The sequence below is a fragment of the Nicotiana sylvestris genome, chromosome 8, assembly GCF_000393655.2.
Source record: "Nicotiana sylvestris chromosome 8, ASM39365v2, whole genome shotgun sequence".
Classification (NCBI taxonomy): Eukaryota; Viridiplantae; Streptophyta; class Magnoliopsida; order Solanales; family Solanaceae; genus Nicotiana; species Nicotiana sylvestris.
In genome coordinates this window covers 148,016,720-148,036,156 of record NC_091064.1, presented here as the reverse complement: position 1 = coordinate 148,036,156, position 19,437 = coordinate 148,016,720, and the positions used below count along the sequence as shown (strand labels likewise).

The window sequence follows — 19,437 nt, the reverse complement described above, 5'->3', positions numbered from 1 at the left end:
TTGGACTAAGAGAACAAACCATTTTTTAAATTATAATAGAAAACTGAAACGAAAATAAATTGGTAAAAAAGCAAAAAAACAGGAAAAAAGATAAATAACAATTTTCATCTATAGAGGATGCCACATCAGCTCTACTATTTCCAGAATTATATATATAGATAGATTATATAGTTTGATATACTGATGGTACAAAAAATTATTACAATCAATGTATGTAGTTTGAATCTATTACAGTACGTTATCATAATAGTCTATCAGTCCATTATGATAATACGTTACATCTATCATTACTAAGAGAAATTAGATTGCGGAATAAGTCAGTCTCTAAGTAGAGGTAATCCCTAAGAGGAGCTAGCTTTAAAGATTCCAAAGCTCCCTATGCAGTTAAAAATGTTATCAATGATGTATATAAGCGCATTTACCAAAAGCAAACAAGAAATGCAACTTCAGCTTTCTATAAGATTTAGCCAGCATGTCTTGGCATGGACTACCTTTTGGATCTTGAATGCGCTTCCCAATATAAAGAGGTCATAATTAAAACTTGTGGTCACAAGAGGAGAAGGGGACATCTTACTCTTTTTATACCCATACTGAAATGGAATATTAATATTCCTTTGAAAACATTTTCGTGCAGCATATATCATATTACTTCTTTCGTTCTTTCCTCAATATAAATATACACATAAGTGTGTTTATGTTAGTTAACCATGACTTTAATGTGTTTGTCTTTGGGGCGTACACAGAATTTTTTGTAAGTGGTATCGTACATAAATAATAAAAAAAAAGTACAAGTTAATATTATTTTCTCACAAGTCTTGGTCCAATGATTTAGCTAAATATTATTGCAAGGGAGGTGTAAGTTCAATCTCCTTAGCCTCAATTTTTTAACAAAAATGCTCGCTCAAATATCTTCAAACAATAGAATTTCTAGGTCTTGATTCAAACGTACGACCTTTACAAGCTCAAATATAAGCTTGACTAGCGGACTAAAAAGTATTCTCTGCTAGGACGCGATGTCGTTATTATATATTGCTTTATTTTTGCAAAATATTAGTATAATCGTTTAATATTTTTTTTCAGGGAAGCGGTATCGGATGACACTGTTTCCACCTATGTGCATCCACCCCTGGCTGGTCTAACCCTACTCACATTCGCTTCATTTCTTTTTGAAATTTCATATTGACATGCATATGAAACGAAATATTCATTTATATCACGTATAAAAAATCAATAAATTATATGCTTGACATTTGAAAAAAAGAAGAAAAAAGAACATAAGAAGATGGAATATAGGGAAAATTTCTATGAAGCCAATAATATACAAATGACTCTGTAAGCACATGCAACAAATGACTAAATCTAAATATAAATTGATAGATTCTTTTAAAAAGAGGGAAACCAATGTCCAATGATATATTATGATTTATCTTGGCCGATAAATGAAAAATTACTAATGAGATACTGTAGTCATAGTTTCTTATTTTCAATTCTGATGTGCTGAAAATTAAATGACAAATCGAGCACTCCAAAACGCATAATAATATGGCATGCCCAAGTATTAGTCAATGAGACATGTTCATATATTAATGTCAATAGAAGCTTTGAGTATGTGTCTAACTTAAATGTTGGTTTTAACTAGTAGTGTGATTAGATGCTATTAGTTTCTATTGATTAGTGTCATAAAAAGAGTGTTACTACTTGACAACGAGTAAAAAAAGCAGAAATTCCTTCTAAATTTTACAAGATCCAAATGGTACGTATCTACAAACTATGTGGAGTTGTGGACTTTCTTCACATCCAAGAAATCACAGGGGTTTATTAGTTAATATTCCAATTATTTGACCTATATAATGCGATGGTGACGCGACCACTTCCAATGATTATTAAGCAAGTTCTTACCTTACCGTCCATCAAAAAATGTCGGCCGAACTTACGACCACCAATGCAAAGTAAACAATTCCATGACATAGTTAGACTTTACTGGCCTTTTCTTCTATTGGTCTTCTTCCATGCCTTTTCTTAAAGTCTTCCATTCCTTAATTGATTTTCCCTATTCCGGTTTTAATAAATTATTTTTCGTCCTGATTTATTTGATATTCTTAACACGAAATTAAAAAATAGCATTCGAAGTAATGAAATAATATTGACAATTTATTATCATTTATTTTCTGAACTACATCAAAGGAGGGGAGGGAAAATGAAAGGAGATGCTATGAACGCTCCACCTCAAATGTGAGGTATAAAACTTACCAAGTTAGCTAGCCCTCAATTCTATTACTATCTATTTAAATTTGATGAAGAAAACTATTTAGTACTACTTATGTAGTGAAATAATAAATATGCAGCCAAAATAACTAATAGAATGTAACCACATTTAAATAGAAGGTGATTAGGTGAGCTGTGAGCACATACTGAATAGAGAGTGAGCACATATTGACTTTAATAGTAATATTGTCAAACATTAAATATATATAAAATATCAACAATAATTTATAGTAGGTTTCACAAAAAATCATCCCTACACTTATATCTCCTTAAGATAAAATAGGAATGCAAATATTAAGAATTTTTAAAAATAGGTATGTATTGATTTTTTTGAAATGGACTAAAAAGCCAACCAAATTAAGGGACTAAATATTCATATTCGTCACTGAAAAATTTATCTAAGGAAGAAAAAGAAAAAGGAGCGAACACAGTGAAGAGAGAGAAAGTGTGAGAGAGAGAGCCGTGTGATTCTAGAAAACTGTTTGATTCGTAAACTCAGGGATTCGCGTGCAGATTGAAATTCTCGCCGGCGAATCTTTCTTGCGATATCGCCGGGGAGTTGACCGGTGATTTTGATAGGAGACAGCTGGAGAGTTTTGGTTCAAGGTGAATAGAAGTAAACAAGGATGGTCAATTCAATGGTGGAAAGAGCAACGAGCGACATGCTCATAGGTCCTGATTGGGCTATGAATCTCGAGATCTGCGATATTTGCAATCACGATCCCGCGTATGATGCTTCTATTTAATCTATGATTTTGCGTATATTAAACTTTTGCCTCTTTATCTTTTATTTTTGTTTTATTTTTAGTTTATGTGATTTGAGATTTATTAATCATCAGAGAGTTGACACTAACTGTGGATGATTTAGACTGAGTTTAGAACTGGATTATGAAGTTAAATGTAGTACTTAAGTAGTTGCTCGTTGAGTTAAATGTATAGTATAATGGCAAATGTCCTCTTTACCATAAAAAAATACTAATAGTAATTGTGTTGAGGATTTCTTGAAGAAACTGTTAATTTGATGAGGGGAATAATGAGACTAAGTCCTGTTTGGTTAAGAAGACAGGGAGAGTACAAGCGATATTATGCAAAAAAGTAAGTGAAGGATTGTGTTATTAGCTCCTGCTAGATAGAATGATCTTCTGGGACCAAACTGCTTGTACTCTCGGTTTATTGACGTAATTTCAATTTACATAATGAAAAATTGATAACTCCTGATTTCAAGAATTCGTGGAGAAATCCCTGCATGTATTCTCATCATCTCTTTAGGAGGTATAATAGTGCTGGTCGTGTCAGCTGGGAATTCTAAATTTTAGTTTTCAAGAAACTCAATAAGCAATTTGGTTTCACGTTACAATTGTATTCAGGGAGATGTTGCTTGGCGATGGATCCATCTGAAGTTTAAAGTTATATTATCTAAAAGTTTAGTTTTTTCAATGAGGAGTTTTGTATATTATCTTATTTATTCCTTGTCAAGTTTAATTACTTCTACGCCAATGTTGTGAGGAGGCAAATATATCAATGTTAAGTTGATCAAAGACTCCTGGAACGCACAACCTCAAGGGTTAAACATTATGCAGTGTGTTAAAAGCGTCTATATACCTATGTTGCTTGGTAGTATGGACAGAAAAGAATTAGGGTGCTTTGAAGGGGGAGGGCTTCGACTGCACCTGATTAAAAAAGAAAAAACAAACGAAGAGCTTTGCCTATTTCTGTTAGCTGTCTGGTATAAGTCATATAATGCATATGGAAAAGAGGATATGATAAGACTTTATTAGCTCTTTATCAGCTTGAACCTTTTTGTAAATGGAACATCAACTTTTGTACGCATCTGCACTTTTTTAGTGCTGATCTAACTTTTGCAGTAATAATATTTTTGCTTACGTTCTTCTAAAGGAAGTGTATATCTGTCTATTTGGCTATCTTGAGAGTGTTCATATTTAGGCTGATCTCTTGGTCAACAGTGGGCAGATTTAATTTGAGATTCAGAAGTTAAGCTACGAGCAGTCTGGCTTATTTATGCTCTTTCATCTGCTGTTTTGTTGGAGTTCAGTTTCAATTTTCGGTAAGCTAAACTAGGTGGACTACCTTGATGAAGAGCATTTGTTTAATCTTGAGTACGCCCTGTAAAATGAGTGGATCTGACAAACTTACAATCTAACAAATAAAAGAAAAAAGGAAAAGAATTTTGATTGCATCTGACGATGCAGCCTGTCAAAGTGGTTTAGAATCTGTCCTTTCAGCTATATGTGCAGCACATATATTCCATGATTTGACGGCTTTTTCTGGCTCCAGAGAAGAACACCTCATATTCACAGTTGATAATTTCATTACTCAGATTGAGGATTAATTTTACATTCATTAAATGGAAATCTGGGTATTGTGGATGAGAAAGGAGTGGAAGATGCTTTGAAAGAGATGGACCTCTTGGCTATCAACTCACGTTCTGGTGGTTGAAATTTTTCTTTGCTGGTAAAAATATGAATCCTTAAACGGCGTAAAACAAATTTTAGATTTTCTTAGCTCTTTCGCATAACTGGTAGTGTGGGTTTTAGACCTTTTGTGTATAATTTCTGCAATATTTCACGTCTGTGGTACATATTATTAATAATATGATATACCCTACCTATTATGGTTTTAGACCTTTTGTATATAATTTCTGCAATATTGCACATCTGTGGTGCTTCTTATTATTAATAATATGATATAAAAGAAAAACATTAAATAGAAATCCGATGAACTAGATTGCACTCGCATCATGTAGTAGTGTTAACAAAAAATTTCCGTTTGTCCTTTTTAATTTTTCCTCTTGTTATTGGCTTGATCATATGGGTATTTTATTTTACTTTCGGCGGAAGATTGTTTAAAGTTGTTACTGTTTTTATGTTCTTTTTGGGGTTACCAGGCAAGCCAAAGATGTGGTGAAAGGAATAAAAAGGCGTCTTGGTAGTAAGAATCCCAAAGTCCAACTTCTCGCTCTGACAGTAAGTTTCTAAAGCTGACAAAATTGATGTTTTAGTACTTCATTCATGTGATTGTTAAGTCTCCACCTTTTGTTTTTCTTTTACTTTCTTTCTTTTGTGTAGTAGATGTTCATTCAGTCATTCCCACAAATTTGTTAAATTTATGCTACCTCCTCGTGTTAATTGTTTCATGTTCATTATTTTTTTTTTCATTTTCTCTTGTTAACCACATCTATTTATGTATGCTATATGATCTTTATTTAAAAAAACCCACATATACATTATATGGACTACCCTTGAGGTGGAGTGGTGATATAATGCCACTATCCATCTCAAGAATTTCTAATAAGCTATTACCGTGTATTGCTAGTTTTGGTAAGGCTTTATCCGCGTCCCTGAAAATTCTCACTTTATTTGGTGGTTGTTACCTTAAAGCTGTAGCCTTGATATGTACCTAGTCAAACTTAAAATGAATTTGCAATTGATAGAGAATGGTACACTTGTCTCTCATAGGTTGTCTACAAATTTCCACTTTCCAAAGGGGTTTGTAAAGATCCCGAGTTACTCCACTTATTGCCTTAAGGCGTTGAGTTGGATGTTTGGATTCCTCGTGTTAATTGTTTCATGTTCATTATTTTTTTTTTCATTTTCTCTTGTTAACCACATCTATTTATGTATGCTATATGATCTTTATTTAAAAAAACCCACATATACATTATATGGACTACCCTTGAGGTGGAGTGGTGATATAATGCCACTATCCATCTCAAGAATTTCTAATAAGCTATTACCGTGTATTGCTAGTTTTGGTAAGGCTTTATCCGCGTCCCTGAAAATTCTCACTTTATTTGGTGGTTGTTACCTTAAAGCTGTAGCCTTGATATGTACCTAGTCAAACTTAAAATGAATTTGCAATTGATAGAGAATGGTACACTTGTCTCTCATAGGTTGTCTACAAATTTCCACTTTCCAAAGGGGTTTGTAAAGATCCCGAGTTACTCCACTTATTGCCTTAAGGCGTTGAGTTGGATGTTTGGATTCCTTTACGTGGTATCAGAGCAAAACTTTGGTGAACTTGTTTTCACATCCGCTTTCTCTCTTTATTTTCTATTGCTCTAGGCTTCTCTTTCTCTCAGTTCAGCCCGTGGAGTTGCTCAAGATTTCTCTCTCTCAATTCAACCCATCAAGCCACTAATATTACTCTAGGTCCACTCATTAACCTATCAAGCCTAGTCTTTGGCTCGACTCTTGGCTCACTCCTATTGAACCTCCTCTCTCTCTCTCCCTCTCTCTCCGGAAAAAGGCCACAAAATATAATCCATGTAGTGTTAAAAAATGTTGTATTTGTCCATCATTGAATGTACAAGGGTTTCGGGGTTTATAATGATCTTGAGCTACTCCACCCACTGCCTTTCTGCTTTGGGCTGGGTGATTAGATTCTTTCATAACAAGTCAAATTGTCATCCCACGTGATTGGCTTCTTTATGGAACAAAGTAGGTATGCTTAATGAGAAATCAATTTACGGTAGTTCTTTTCCAGCAACTAAGTGAACTATACTAAATAAGCCAGTAGAATACTTGGAAAGGGAAGTTTGAACGATGAGAAAAATTGATGTGATAGAAGACAAGGTTGGGACTTGGGATCTTGATTTCACTTGATGTTTGAAAGTAAGCTTCCTTTGGTATGAATGCCTCTCTCAATTGCATTGAACTATTACGAGTTATCTAGTTAAGTAACTGTAGAGACTAAAATTTTAACAGATCAAGATAAGTCCTAAATTCAAGACAACTCTTGAAATATTAGGAGTCTATTAGGGTTACTTGGTGGCTACTCCACCCTAACCTTAATTCATGCCTATCAATAAGGCTATATATTTTCTTCAAAGACAATCTCAACAATTCCATAAACTCTCAGAATATGTACAAAGAGATCAAATATGAGATCTCCGAAATTCCATGAAACTCTTGGAATATTCATTAAGAGATCAAAGACATGTCAAATATGTCTTTCTTAAAGTCCTACATTCGAGAAATACGCCGCTAAGGCCCTCAAATCACGTAGAATAAAGCGGAGGAAGAATCAAGGGATAAACAGAATTGTACCCGCATTGTTTATCAATAAAATTGTGTTTCTTCATATTTATATTGTGGTTACGATTTATTTTTGTATCACAAATAATTTGTTGCAAACAGTAACTCCTTGTGGTTATGAATCTAGTTGAACTCTTGTAATGCATTAAAATGAAGAAAGCTTTATCAATTGGTTGGGTTTATAGAATTATTCAAGACTCCTATTGGTTATCGTAACTACCACAATTAGATTCATTCACTTGTTCAGTCGTTCCCTTTTGGTTAAGATCTAGTGGAAAAGGAAATCATGATGCGGTAGATTCATATGGAAATTCGATTAGTTTTCCTCTTTCAATTAGAATTAACATACTTCATAATTAAGTATCGCAAACCCTAATTACTAAGGGTATGCCCTTACCAAAATCATCAATGGATTTGTAAATGATAGGTCAATTCATACAAGCATGAATGAAGAATGAAAAGATTAAACCCAGAGTAGTCAAAAGTGAGAAACGCCAAGTTTGTCGGGGATTTAAGTGCAAAACAAAGTTAAAGCGTAGGCAATAGTGCAAAGTGCTTATGGAAAAAATAATGAATAGAAATGTAATGCAGCAAAATGTAACTATAGGGTATAGAACAAACGATACCTTTTTGAGCAAAAGAATGAAAAAGAACTACAATAAAGTTACATATATGAAGTAAAAATCATGTCAATCAAGTTCAAAGACCATTTCAAAATTTTGATTTAGAAGAAAAGATGCAGTTTTAAGTTTTTAGGGGATATTTTTCTTATTCTAAATTTCGAATTTCCTATTCTTTTTTGAGAAAAGTTCGTTCTTAAATTTTTTCCCCAGAAAGCTCTAATTTCTTGTTCCTAATAACTAGAAGTTCGGCAAAAGGTTTTCTTAACAATTAATATATGAATTTTTCAACTATATTTATGGTCTAGTGTTGTGCACTCAAAAAGAGAGTCCGTGAAGAGGTGCACTCCTTGGCACCTTAGCCGATACTAAAGGGCTAACTAAGTGAGGCGAAGCACACAACTTGCGATTTCATGGAGTTTCAGGGATAAAGCGTGCTTTAAGTGAGCCTTCTGACAACACTAATTAAACCTTACTTCAAAACATTAAGATCCATCAATATCCCAACAAAAAGATTTACTCATAGTGGAGTTCAAATACAGAATACATAAACAGATATGGAAAAGGTCATGAGAAGAAGAAAGATCTGATGAAAAGTTTCACAAATCTGCCTCTTGGAATCTGTTGATCTTGGGGTTGAAGGAGTGAAGCTTCAATCTTTAGGCTCTGCCTCTTTTCCAAAGTAAGTCCCTTTCCAGGGTGATGAGATTTTCTATTTAGACCCCCCAAAATTTGACTAGAATCGCGTCTAGTCAAATTTTGGCATCAGCGTCCAGGGGCTCTGGAGCGGATGCCAAACTGACCGCTGCAGCAGCTGGGTTTAGTGGGTTATCCTCTTGATACGGAACTTTCTGCTCGAGTGCTGCAGCCGATGACTATGAGGCCGCTGCAGCGGCTGGCAAGCTTGTGTCAGGAGCGCTACAGCGTGCAGTGGTCTTCCTTTCCAGTTCACCACCCGAAGATGCGACTTTTCTTTAAATATGAGGCACTGCAGCAGTATAAAAGCCTCTCGAGAGTGGCTGTTCCAGCTCATCTATGCACTGCAGCAGGCATTCTTTCTTTAACTCACTGCCTGGAAAGTCATTTATCTTCTTGAAGTTGAGGGTGCTGCAGCGGTCTAAATCCATCAGCAGCAGTTAGTCACATTCTTATCTTCAGCTTGGAATATTCATCAAACTTGTCCTTTCTGTTAGTTTACTTCTCATAAATCCTTGCAAGAGTTGGAAACAACAATTAATATTCATGCAAAAACTCTATGAAGTATCTCAAGATAGGCTTGTTTTGGCATTCAAATAGACACATCTTTTTACTCTATCAAGCTTTAACCTTTAAAAGTCTTTAGTTGCCTAGATGTCCCCTCATTAGCAGTGTGACCTTTTTATTTTGAGATAAGGTAAGGTTTTTATTAAATAAGTACCAAGATGGTGCAAAAACAGTACAGGACTAATCAACCAGCCAAACAAAAACTAAGCTATATGTGTTATAAAAAAACCAACTAAGCTATATGTTCCCTCCCAGCAAATACAAAAAACGGAGATATTGATCCATACTCTCTAATGTACTACTTTTACACCAAAATTACAAGTAAGTGGACCTGGGTTTATGGGTTTAAACTGACTACCACCAAAGTCGTGGCTACTTCAACCAAAAAAAGGGCAACCCCCTATTCAAACCAAAAGAAGTACATTTCCTCACGAAGAAGTTGTTGGAGCTAGGCTCGGAACTATGAGAGTTTGCTTTTTATCTTATATATGGCTTCTCTTTCCTTCAAAGTAAGCATTATTTCTTTCCAGCCATGTGGTCCAGAATATACAAATGGGAATGGTTTTCCATATCTTCATGCTTCGTGAGACTTTTTTGCTTCTTTAGCACTGTGACCTTTATGAGAGTCTGAAATTTCATGTTCTCTTTTTATGATTCTAAAAATCTATAAACCAATAAAGAAAGAAGATTCTAAAACCATAAAGGATTACCGAAATCAACCTTCTTTTATGCTCAGAAGTCAGTACTCCAGCCTATCAAAGCAAACAGTTGACTGGACATTAGATAATTTGAGTTTCCATTTTTCAGCTGTTGGAAACAATTGTGAAGAATTGTGGGGATATTGTCCATATGCATGTTGCTGAGAAAGATCTCCTTCATGAGATGGTGAAAATTGTAAAAAAGAAGGTGACTTCTTACCGACTCTCGAACTCCCTTATGTCTTTTTTAAAACGTTTTTCTCTCTTCATAAAGTTAAGGCATCTATATATACTGTTTGTAACAGCAACCAGACTTGCATGTCAAGGAAAAAGTATTAATTTTGATAGACACATGGCAAGAAGCATTTGGAGGACCAAGGGCAAGATACCCACAATTTTATGGAGCATACCAGGAGTTGCTGGTAATTCTTCTTACTGGTTTTAGTTTGTGTATCTGCATCTATTTGATAATAGTTCATGTCATTAAGAGGTCCACAATTTTATGGAGCATACCAGGAGTTGCTGGTAATTCTTCTTACTGGTTTTAGTTTGTGTATCTGCATCTATTTGATAATAGTTCATGTCATTAAGAGGTCTTAAAACAATTTGGAAAAGAAACTGGGTCTTTTGATGAGTATGATAGTTTAGTTTTCTAGAATATCACCCCATCAGCAACTAATTGGTATAGGGCCCAGTTGCAGCATAGAAGTTGTTGGGGGACTGCATATCTCCAAACAGTACAATGGTCGCTAAAATTCCAATACAGATGCTTATTGAACCAAACTTCCAGCTTGCACTACATGTAGTTTGTTCATTCACAGTTAGTCATGTCATATCATTCCTTTAGCTTCACCTTTCCTTCTCAAAATGGAGTTTTAAACATATTGCTTTACATTTCAGCGCATTGGAGCTGTGTTCCCTCAGAGATCTGAGAGATCAGCCCCAGTGTTCACCCCCCCCCAAACACATCCACTGGCTTCATACCCACAGAATCTACGGAATCCTGAATCCGGACAGGAAGCAGCTGAGTCTTCTGCAGAGGTTGAATATCCAACCTTGAGGTGAATCTTTATTTCTAACTCTGGAAAGAAGTTAACACTTTTAATTCATTTTGCTATGATTTCTTTCTCCTTTTTCTTGTCCTATTGTGGAGCTGTCAGCAAGTGCGGTTAGTAAAGTTAGTGTTGAGAAGTGAGAAGGGAGAGCCAGTCTAGGAGAATCTTCTCCTACTTGTCCCTGCACGACTTGATTGATGAGTAGTTTGATAGTGCATGCCTTTACAGAGTTTGATGGTTGAGCTCAACGCCTCAACCAAATGTAAATTTAGGCATGTGATAAAACAAGTCATGTTTAAAGTCAACGAAACCTGTCAATTTGATGAGAGTGCAATAAAGAATGGAAGAGATATTTTTTGGGGTTAAGGTAAAGATTTATTGAAATGGTACCAAGATGGTACAGGAAAGAAACAAAACAACAGGGAACAGCCTACTACCACCCTTCCTCCTAACAGATCCAAGAAATCCATGTACTTGATTAAAACTATCTAGTGATCCATTTTTACACAAAAAGAACAAATTTTGTAAACAACTATTCTTAATTCTAGAAATGTGAGTTCTCTGCCCTTAAAAGCAAGCCTTGTATCTTTCCAGCCATATTGTCCAGAAGATGCACAATGGAATAGTTCTCTGTATCTGTTTTTTCTATTTTGGTATCACCTGCTGCTGTCAACCTTCCAGCAAACCCTTTACATTCTGAGGCATCGCTTATGTAATTGAAGAGAACTTTAGCACTAATTTCCTCTATTAGCAATCGTAGTATCTTATTGCTCAAATATAACAGTGAATAACCTTAGGAGTGATTGCTGGTATTTCATATATCTTTCTTCTTGTGCTATGTTGGTTTGAACTGCCAAAGATTATAGGATCTCTCCCAAGTTCATTGAGTCGATCCAAATCTCTGGTTGAACTGAGAAATGGTAGGATCATAGCAGGTATAGTGTAGGATTCTGTGTGATCACTAATGGGTTCATAGGATCAGTAGTAGTTGGGGGGGGGGGGTCATAGGATCAGTAGTAGTTTCCAACTACTACTCCAATTATACTATTTTTCTTCATTTTGTTGACCTCCAGATGTCAGGTTAAATAATCCAAGATTTAGTCTACTCAGAAGTAAATAGAAATAACAACAACAACAACAACGACAATCCAGTGTAATCCCACAAGTGGGGTCTGGGGAGGGTAGGATGTACGCAACCTTACCCCTACCCTGGAAGGGCGGAGAGACTGTTTCCGATAGACCCTCGGCTAAGAAAAGATGGAAGAAGCACTAATAGCAAACATACAACATATTTAGAAAACTAAATCCAAGAATGCAAAAGAGAAGATGACAGGAGTATGGATCAGCTTGGGCACCTTGACTAATTTCACGGGGTATTTGCTAACTCCCACTAGTATAGGTATGGTAACTCTGTCCACAAGGCTTGGACATGTATATATTTCCATTCTTGCATCTTACTTTTCTTTTTTCTTTTTGCACTTATCTTTTGATACATTTTTTGTCTATGATTTGTGTTGATATCTCTCTTCTGAGATGCATCATTATATCTACACATGATGTTACTTTTTTTTTGGATAAGATAAAGATTATATTGAATGGTACCAAGATGGTACAGAAAAGGAACAGAATAACAAGGACACAGAAATCAGCCTACTACAGCCTTCTTCCTAACAGCTCCAAGAAATCCATGTACTGATCTGAACTAACTAATGGGCCACTATTGCACCAGAAATACAAAATTTGTCAACATATACTCTTAATTCTAGAAATATGAGTTCTCTTAGTTCTAGCAATATGTTATGTTACTTGTTTAGACTACTTTGAACGCGTTCATGTTATCCATCAAGTATCAATATGTTGTATTTGTTATAATGTGTCTGGTAAGATTTTATGAGTCTATTGTCCAATCCTACAATGCGATGCTGAGATCGCTGAAGTGATCCCATGTAGGGTCCGCAGTAGAAATACAAATTATTTAGACCTTCCTTTTCTTCTTTGGATTCCCTTTAAGGTTGACTTAGCTGCTAAACTTCTGAATCTGCAATTTGTATACCAATCTTCACACAAACTTATGTGTTATGCCCCTTCCTATATTATATTCTTTTGGTGGACAAGACATTTCTGTTTGCTTGGGGGGGGGGGGGATGATTTGCAGCTGCTGGTGAATGACACCTGATATCTTTATTGCATATCTTTCGTCTGCTAGGCTTGCTTTGGTAGTTAATGTTCATTGTCTTCTTTTTCTGTTGTTAGCTTGACAGAGATCCAGAATGCACGTGGTATCATGGATGTACTTGCTGAAATGCTGAGTGCATTAGATCCGGAAAACAAAGAGGTAGAGTCTTGTTTATATCATCTATTCAGGTTATCATTCAACAATTAAGATATTCTTACTCGGATGCAAATTGGGCAGGTCAGTTGTAGAGAAATATTTACCTCTAAGTAGAGTGCTGGGTATTTGGGGTTGAACTTTCGTAACTTTGATTTTGTTCTTATTTTTGGTTGAAATTTTATCTGTTTTTTTTGCTGAGTTGACATTCTTCGTTCCCTGAGAATGTATTTGCTTGTCGGGTTACAGGGACTGAAACAAGAGGTGATTGTTGATTTGGTGGAACAGTGTCGCACCTACAAGCAAAGAGTGGTACACCTTGTAAACTCGACTACGTAAGGCCTTGTTTTACTCTTGACCGCTTCTCATTAAGTGCCTTTCTCGAGATATCTTGATAGATTTGTCAAAGTTTTAGTTGTTGGTACAATATTCATATAGATGAAGTGGAACTGATCGGGGAGAAGAACTAGATTTCTGAATACCACTGGCTCAACAGATGCTCCAAACAACTAAAACTTCAGAATCAACTCTGAGAAAGTTGTGTTAAATGAACCAAATAAAACTACACACTTGGTTAGGTTGGATCAACCGTTTAGGTGTTTTGGAAGCAGAGAAACCCCTATCACATGTTGACTGTTAATTATACCCTCGCTATAGTTTACCACTAGCCCACATCATCCTCTTGTGAAGGAAATGTCATAAGGACTAGGAAAGCACACTTGCTAGGACATAGATGTGTCATAATTAGTTTGGTATACATGGTGCTTCTTGAGGAAATAATTAGTAAATAAAGTGTGCTCTCTCTAAAAGCTTAAACTTTTAGGTAAAATGGTCACATGCTGAACATGGTATCAAAGCAGGCAGAAGTCGTGGTTTCGAGTCTCACCACCACCTATTATCAAAAAGAATTTTCACGTGCTTGGCTCATGAATAAGAGTCAGTCTCGCACTTAATGGGGCGTGTTGAGGACTTAATTAAGTAAAAAAAGTGTGCGCTCTTCAATAGTTTAAGCTTTTAGGTGAGATAATCATACAATTTATAGTGTCAATAGTCTTTGGGATTCTCTAATTTTGATAGGCACTTCACGACTCCAACTGGTGGGAGTGGTGGAATACGCATGTGATAACAATTACTTCATGGCCTCTTGATATTGTAAGTGTCAAAGGCAAAAGTGTAGAAAAGCACCAGGGCCTGATGGGACTTTACACAAAAAACAATCAAATTGTAAGGTTTGTGAAGAAAGGCGCTAATGAAGGGAGAAAAAAATGTTATGCTATAGAATGTAACTCTAAAGTCACACTTATTATTTGGATAAAGATTTAAAAACTACTATAACTTAGTGAAACATATGAAGTAAAAATCATGTCAATTAAGTAAATATCTGATAGACTTGGGTAAGTCGTTGCCGGGAATAAAACTAAAGGCTGAACATTTTTAGTGCCATCTGCTGTCAGTTATTTTTGCAGTCAATGTTCTAGTACTTTAGTTAGGAGAACGATAGTTGATCAAACATTACAAATGTACTGGACTGACCATGATATTTTTCTCTCCAAATCATTCCTCTCTGCTCTTCCAATCTTTATTATGCACCATCTGGTTGTGATTCCTGTGGATCCTTACATTCACTTGATGCAGGGATGAATCACTGCTTTGTCAAGGGCTAGCGCTGAATGATGAGTTGCAGCGTGTATTGGCCAAACATGAAGCTATTGCTGCGGGAACTTCTGTTAAAGTGGAAAAACCAAAATCTGATTCAGCTCAACCACTTGTAAATGTTGATGCTCCTCTTATTGATACTGGAGACAGCAGACAGTCAGACCAAGGGTAAATGTGTTCTCTTTAGTCGTGACTATTAACTGTATCGTCCTCCGTCTGTATGTCCGAACCGGACCCCCCCCCCCCCCCCCCCCCCCCCAAAAAAAAAAAAAGAAAAAAGAAAAAGAAACCTAGTCAGTATGCTTGATTTTTAGTTTCTTTGATGTATGAATGATGATTGGTTTTGAATAAGTATATGAGAAAGCTTATAGCTTAAAAAAGTATACATGGATTTTCTAGATTGATATCTTAAATTGTTAATTGCCTAAAATAGTGACCCTAAAGTTACTATCAATTAGATTAGGATTTTATCAAGGTTCAGAAGTCCTTAGTCTTCTGCTATTACAAGAGTGATGAAGCATTACCGAGTAAGCGCCGCCCCCCGCCCCCCCCCCCCCCCCCAAAAAAAAAAAAAAAAAAACCAAATCCCAAGTTCCAAAAGAAAAGGGGGAAGACGATGGGAATCCTGGGTATTCATTTTAGTTTTTGAGTCTTAGTTTGATGTGAACTGTGAAGCAATTTTGTCATCTAAGTCATTTGGTGTGCTTTTCAGATCTACTTCAAGTACTAGCTTAGGGACACAGTTGCTTCTTCCAGCTCCTCCATCAGCTAGCAGTCCATCAACAACAGCAAATGTTGGCCCAAAAATTGATCTTCTGAGTGGAGATGACTTTAGCTTGCCTACGGCTGCGGATGCACTGGCTCTTGTTCCTGTTGGTGGAGAGCCTCAGCCTGCAAGTCCTGTTTCACAGCAGAATGCCCTTGCTCTTGTTGACATGTTTTCACCACCTGGCAACTCACAATCTCCATATTCAGTTGGGCAGAAGCATCCTTCATCTCCTCAATTTCAACAACAGAGTTTCAGTTCTACCCTGCCATCTATGTACCCAAATGGAAGTGCCCCTGGAACAACCTATACACAAGGCTCTAATGCGGCGTGGAACGGACAGATATCACAGCAACAGCAGTCATCTTCTCCGGTTTATGGTGCATTTCTTTGTCATTCTGCCTGCATTCTTTGTGTATACAGTTGGAAATGTGTCCTGTAGATCAAATTTTGTCCTCCCTGTTATATGTCTGTCTATTATCTGAATAGACCTAGCAACTACTCCCTAAGTTCTGATTTGTTTGGCATAAATTGTCTGGTAACAAAGCTTAAGAAAAAATGAGAACTTTTAAAACTTGTGGTCTTAATCATGCCATATTATTTATGTGGTTTTGAAGCTTTTGAAAGTTGTGGTCTTAAACATAACATCTAGAACTTCTTACTGTGGGTAAAATGAGAAGTTTAAGTTAAATGTTTCCAATTTAGAAAGGTGCCAATCTTTTTGGAATGGACTAATGGAAATAGTGCCATACAAATCGGAATGGTGGGAGTATTTGTAATAGCAAAGACTCATAAGAGTTATGGTTGCATAGAGGCATAGGTTTGATACTGTTATCTGTCACGTGTAAAACCCCTTGCAATTTCTGATAGAGTCTTACGGATTGCCTAATTTAAGCCCCCTCTTGCTCATTGAGTTTCTGAATAGTTACTCACATAGTGCTCGTCCAATTCCTGATTTAGGTGGTCAAAGCAATAGTTCTTTTCCACCACCTCCATGGGAAGCTGAAGCAGCTGAGAATGGCCAAATGGTAGGGAATCCTCATGCTCAACCGATGCAAAATAGTCAGTTGTTGCCAGGCAGTCCACATGCTCTACCAATGCACAACAATCAGCTAATGTCTGGTAGTCTAAATGCTTTATCAATGCAAAATAATCAGCTGGTGGCAGCTAACAGCCAGCAGCTAGCTGGTGGTTCATATGCCCATGGTATGTATGCACAGCAGATCACTGGTGGACATCCTGCCATGATGAACCAGACTATCCAAAGCAATCAAATGGTAGGCTTGTCACCTCAACCAATGCAAGGTGGGCAATTGATGGGTATGTTTCCACAACAAATGCCATCTGGGCAGATGGGTTATATGTATCCTCAGCAAATTTATGGCAACCAAATGGCTGGTTATGGCTATGGTTATGCCCAACCACAGAACACTCAATTTCTTAACCAGAGAATGTCTGGGCTCTCCGTGAGGGATGATGGCGTCCTAAATAATTCGTCATATCCAGTTTCAACTCCTTCATATGTACCATCTGGAAAGCCCTCAAAGCCGGAAGACAAACTATTTGGGGATCTTGTTGACATTTCAAAGTTCAAATCATCCAAAACTACTCCTGGCAGAGCTGGTAGCATGTGACAGTGACTGGTTTCTGCACTGTTTTTCCTCCGATATAGTTCTCACTTCTATTTAGCGATCAAGCTTCTGTTGTTTGTTCTGATTTTTTCCTTAACACTTGATTTTCGCAGATTGGTCCTTTTAGTCCATATTCATTTAATGGTTCTTCATGAGAGTTTGTACATTTCTTGTAGAGAGTAAAACCAAAATCACAAAGAAAGAAAGTCGACGAACCTCCTTTTTATCAGCTTGAATATGTATAGAATGCCTTCATTTATGTTTTTTTTTTGTGCAGCTGGTTGCTGTTATAACTAGTCATGCAGTTATTTGTGCTTTTACTGGGAAGTTTGTGTAAATGCTGGGAAACCCATGTAGCGGAAGAACTTTATGGCTCACAGGGGAAATATTGCATCAATATTTCACCTTACAATATTGTAAAGTGATAAGATAATCCATTGTTGTCCAATGATTGCTGAGCTACAACAACAACATCGGCCTAGTGTAATTCCACAAGTGGGGTTTGGGGAGGGTAATATGTACGCAGATCTTACCCCTACCTCGAGGGGCAGAGAGGCTGTTTCCAGGAGACCCTCGGCTCAAGAAGGCCACAAGAGACAATATATTAGTACCATCAATAGAATCATAATAAAATGACATCAATATAAGAAATACGATGCTGAGCTACAACCTGGGAGGTTAATTTTTACGGTCTCTTGCTGTTTTCTGTTGTGGTAGTTGTTTCGTCGTACTAGATTTCTTTGGTTTATATGGAAGATTGAGATTCTACACTGCCAAGTGTTTATACTGGTTGGTTGAGCTGGGATATTAACAAATGCTTCAATAAATCATTCGTATTGCCCTTGTAAGTTGCATTAAGACCATTTAAGGGTGTGTCTTTTGGTTTATAGGTCTCAGATTATCCATTTTAGGCTAAATTTGCCAGATTGATTTGGAGGATGTAGATAATAATGGTTTGCAGCTGCAAAAATCCCCAGTTTTGACCATGCCTGTGTATGTTTTCTACTCCCTGTTGATTATTGATTAACTGGGGGATTTATGAGATAAGACTGCAATTTTATCCAATTAATGAGTTGTGTTATGCTTCAGCTGCCCCTTGAAACTTGAAAGAATACACAAAATAGCGGGAGAAATTAAAAAAAATAGCCAGATTTACAAGTGGTCATTCAAAAATAGCCACAATTTCAAAAGTAGTCGAAATTTAGCACTTTTCATGTAAAGATAAATCTGAATGAAACCACTGTTCAAAATCCGAAAAATACTCCAGCATAATATATTGAAATTCTAGTATAATATACTGGAACTCCAGTATAATATATTGGAGTTCCAGCAAAGTATATTGGGGAGTTCCAGTTTAATATACTGGATTTCCATCATATTATATACTGGAGTTTCAGTATAATATACCGGTCCAACATAATTTGCTGAAAGTTCATACACAAGTGCACTGATCTCAAGTATATTATGCCGGAACTTTCCATGTTGCAACAAAATAGTGGCTATTTTTCAATGACTTTGCAAACGCTTGCTATTTTTGAATGACCAGTCCAAAAACTGACTAGCCCATGCAATTTTTACCAAAATAGCGCCTTCATATTATATATTTGTGGGTATTTATGGTGCATAACAATAGGAGTAATTCATATTGAATATTGTTAAAAGAAAAGAACTGAATACAGATGTATAGAAAACGACTGTTCGGACAATTGTACTAACAAAAGCATTGAACATTTCATATTGACTTGTCTTCGTTTCAAACATATCATTCGCAATTTACAACATCAAAAACATATACTATTTAATTGTTGTCTCCAACAACTCATTACAAATAGGTTAAGCACCGCGGATATAAAAAGCTGAGAAAAGGTTAAGCATCATTGTGATAATTAATAAGCAATGGTTAAATGGAATACTTCGCAAAACTGATATTTTTTCCCCTTCTATTTCATACATATGTGTTTATCTCATTCCTCAAGAAGGGAGTCTTAAGGTCCGTTACATTAATCTACTCTTTAACGCGAAAAATCTCCACCGTGTTGAAGTTTGGCAAAATACCAAAGTCCCACATTGGTTGAGAGTTAAGTTTTGGGGGGATTTTTC

At 36.3% G+C, this 19,437-nt stretch overlaps 1 protein-coding gene across 3 annotated transcripts; it reads left to right on the top strand.

Moving 5' to 3' along the window:
- The first annotated feature begins 2,643 nt into the window (after window positions 1-2,643).
- On the top strand, window positions 2,644-17,602 carry LOC104219543 (TOM1-like protein 9). 3 transcript variants are annotated; one of them, XM_070155697.1, is made up of 11 exons: window positions 2,916-2,992; window positions 4,230-4,737; window positions 5,171-5,249; window positions 10,010-10,108; window positions 10,206-10,322; window positions 10,801-10,961; window positions 13,209-13,290; window positions 13,534-13,619; window positions 14,920-15,108; window positions 15,653-16,086; window positions 16,667-17,602. In XM_070155697.1, the coding sequence occupies exons 4-11, from the start codon at window positions 10,052-10,054 to the stop codon at window positions 17,338-17,340; spliced, it is 1,800 nt and encodes a 599-aa protein (XP_070011798.1). In that variant the 5' UTR covers window positions 2,916-2,992; window positions 4,230-4,737; window positions 5,171-5,249; window positions 10,010-10,051; the 3' UTR covers window positions 17,341-17,602. The 3 variants fall into 3 exon arrangements, with proteins under 3 accessions (XP_009768540.1, XP_070011798.1, XP_009768541.1); XM_009770238.2 differs by lacking the exon at window positions 4,230-4,737 and having other exon boundaries at window positions 2,644-2,992; XM_009770239.2 differs by lacking the exons at window positions 2,916-2,992; window positions 4,230-4,737; window positions 5,171-5,249; window positions 10,010-10,108; window positions 10,206-10,322 and adding an exon at window positions 10,363-10,425.
- Window positions 17,603-19,437: the final 1,835 nt, after the last annotated feature.

Coding starts and splice junctions, on each gene's coding strand:
- LOC104219543 (XM_009770238.2), top strand. CDS start 2,892: ATGGTCAATTCAATGGTGGAAAGAGCAACGAGCGACATGCTCATAGGT. Junction 5,250..10,009: donor TCCAACTTCTCGCTCTGACA/GTAAGTTTCTAA, acceptor TCCATTTTTCAG/CTGTTGGAAACAATTGTGAA. Junction 13,620..14,919: donor CACCTTGTAAACTCGACTAC/GTAAGGCCTTGT, acceptor CACTTGATGCAG/GGATGAATCACTGCTTTGTC.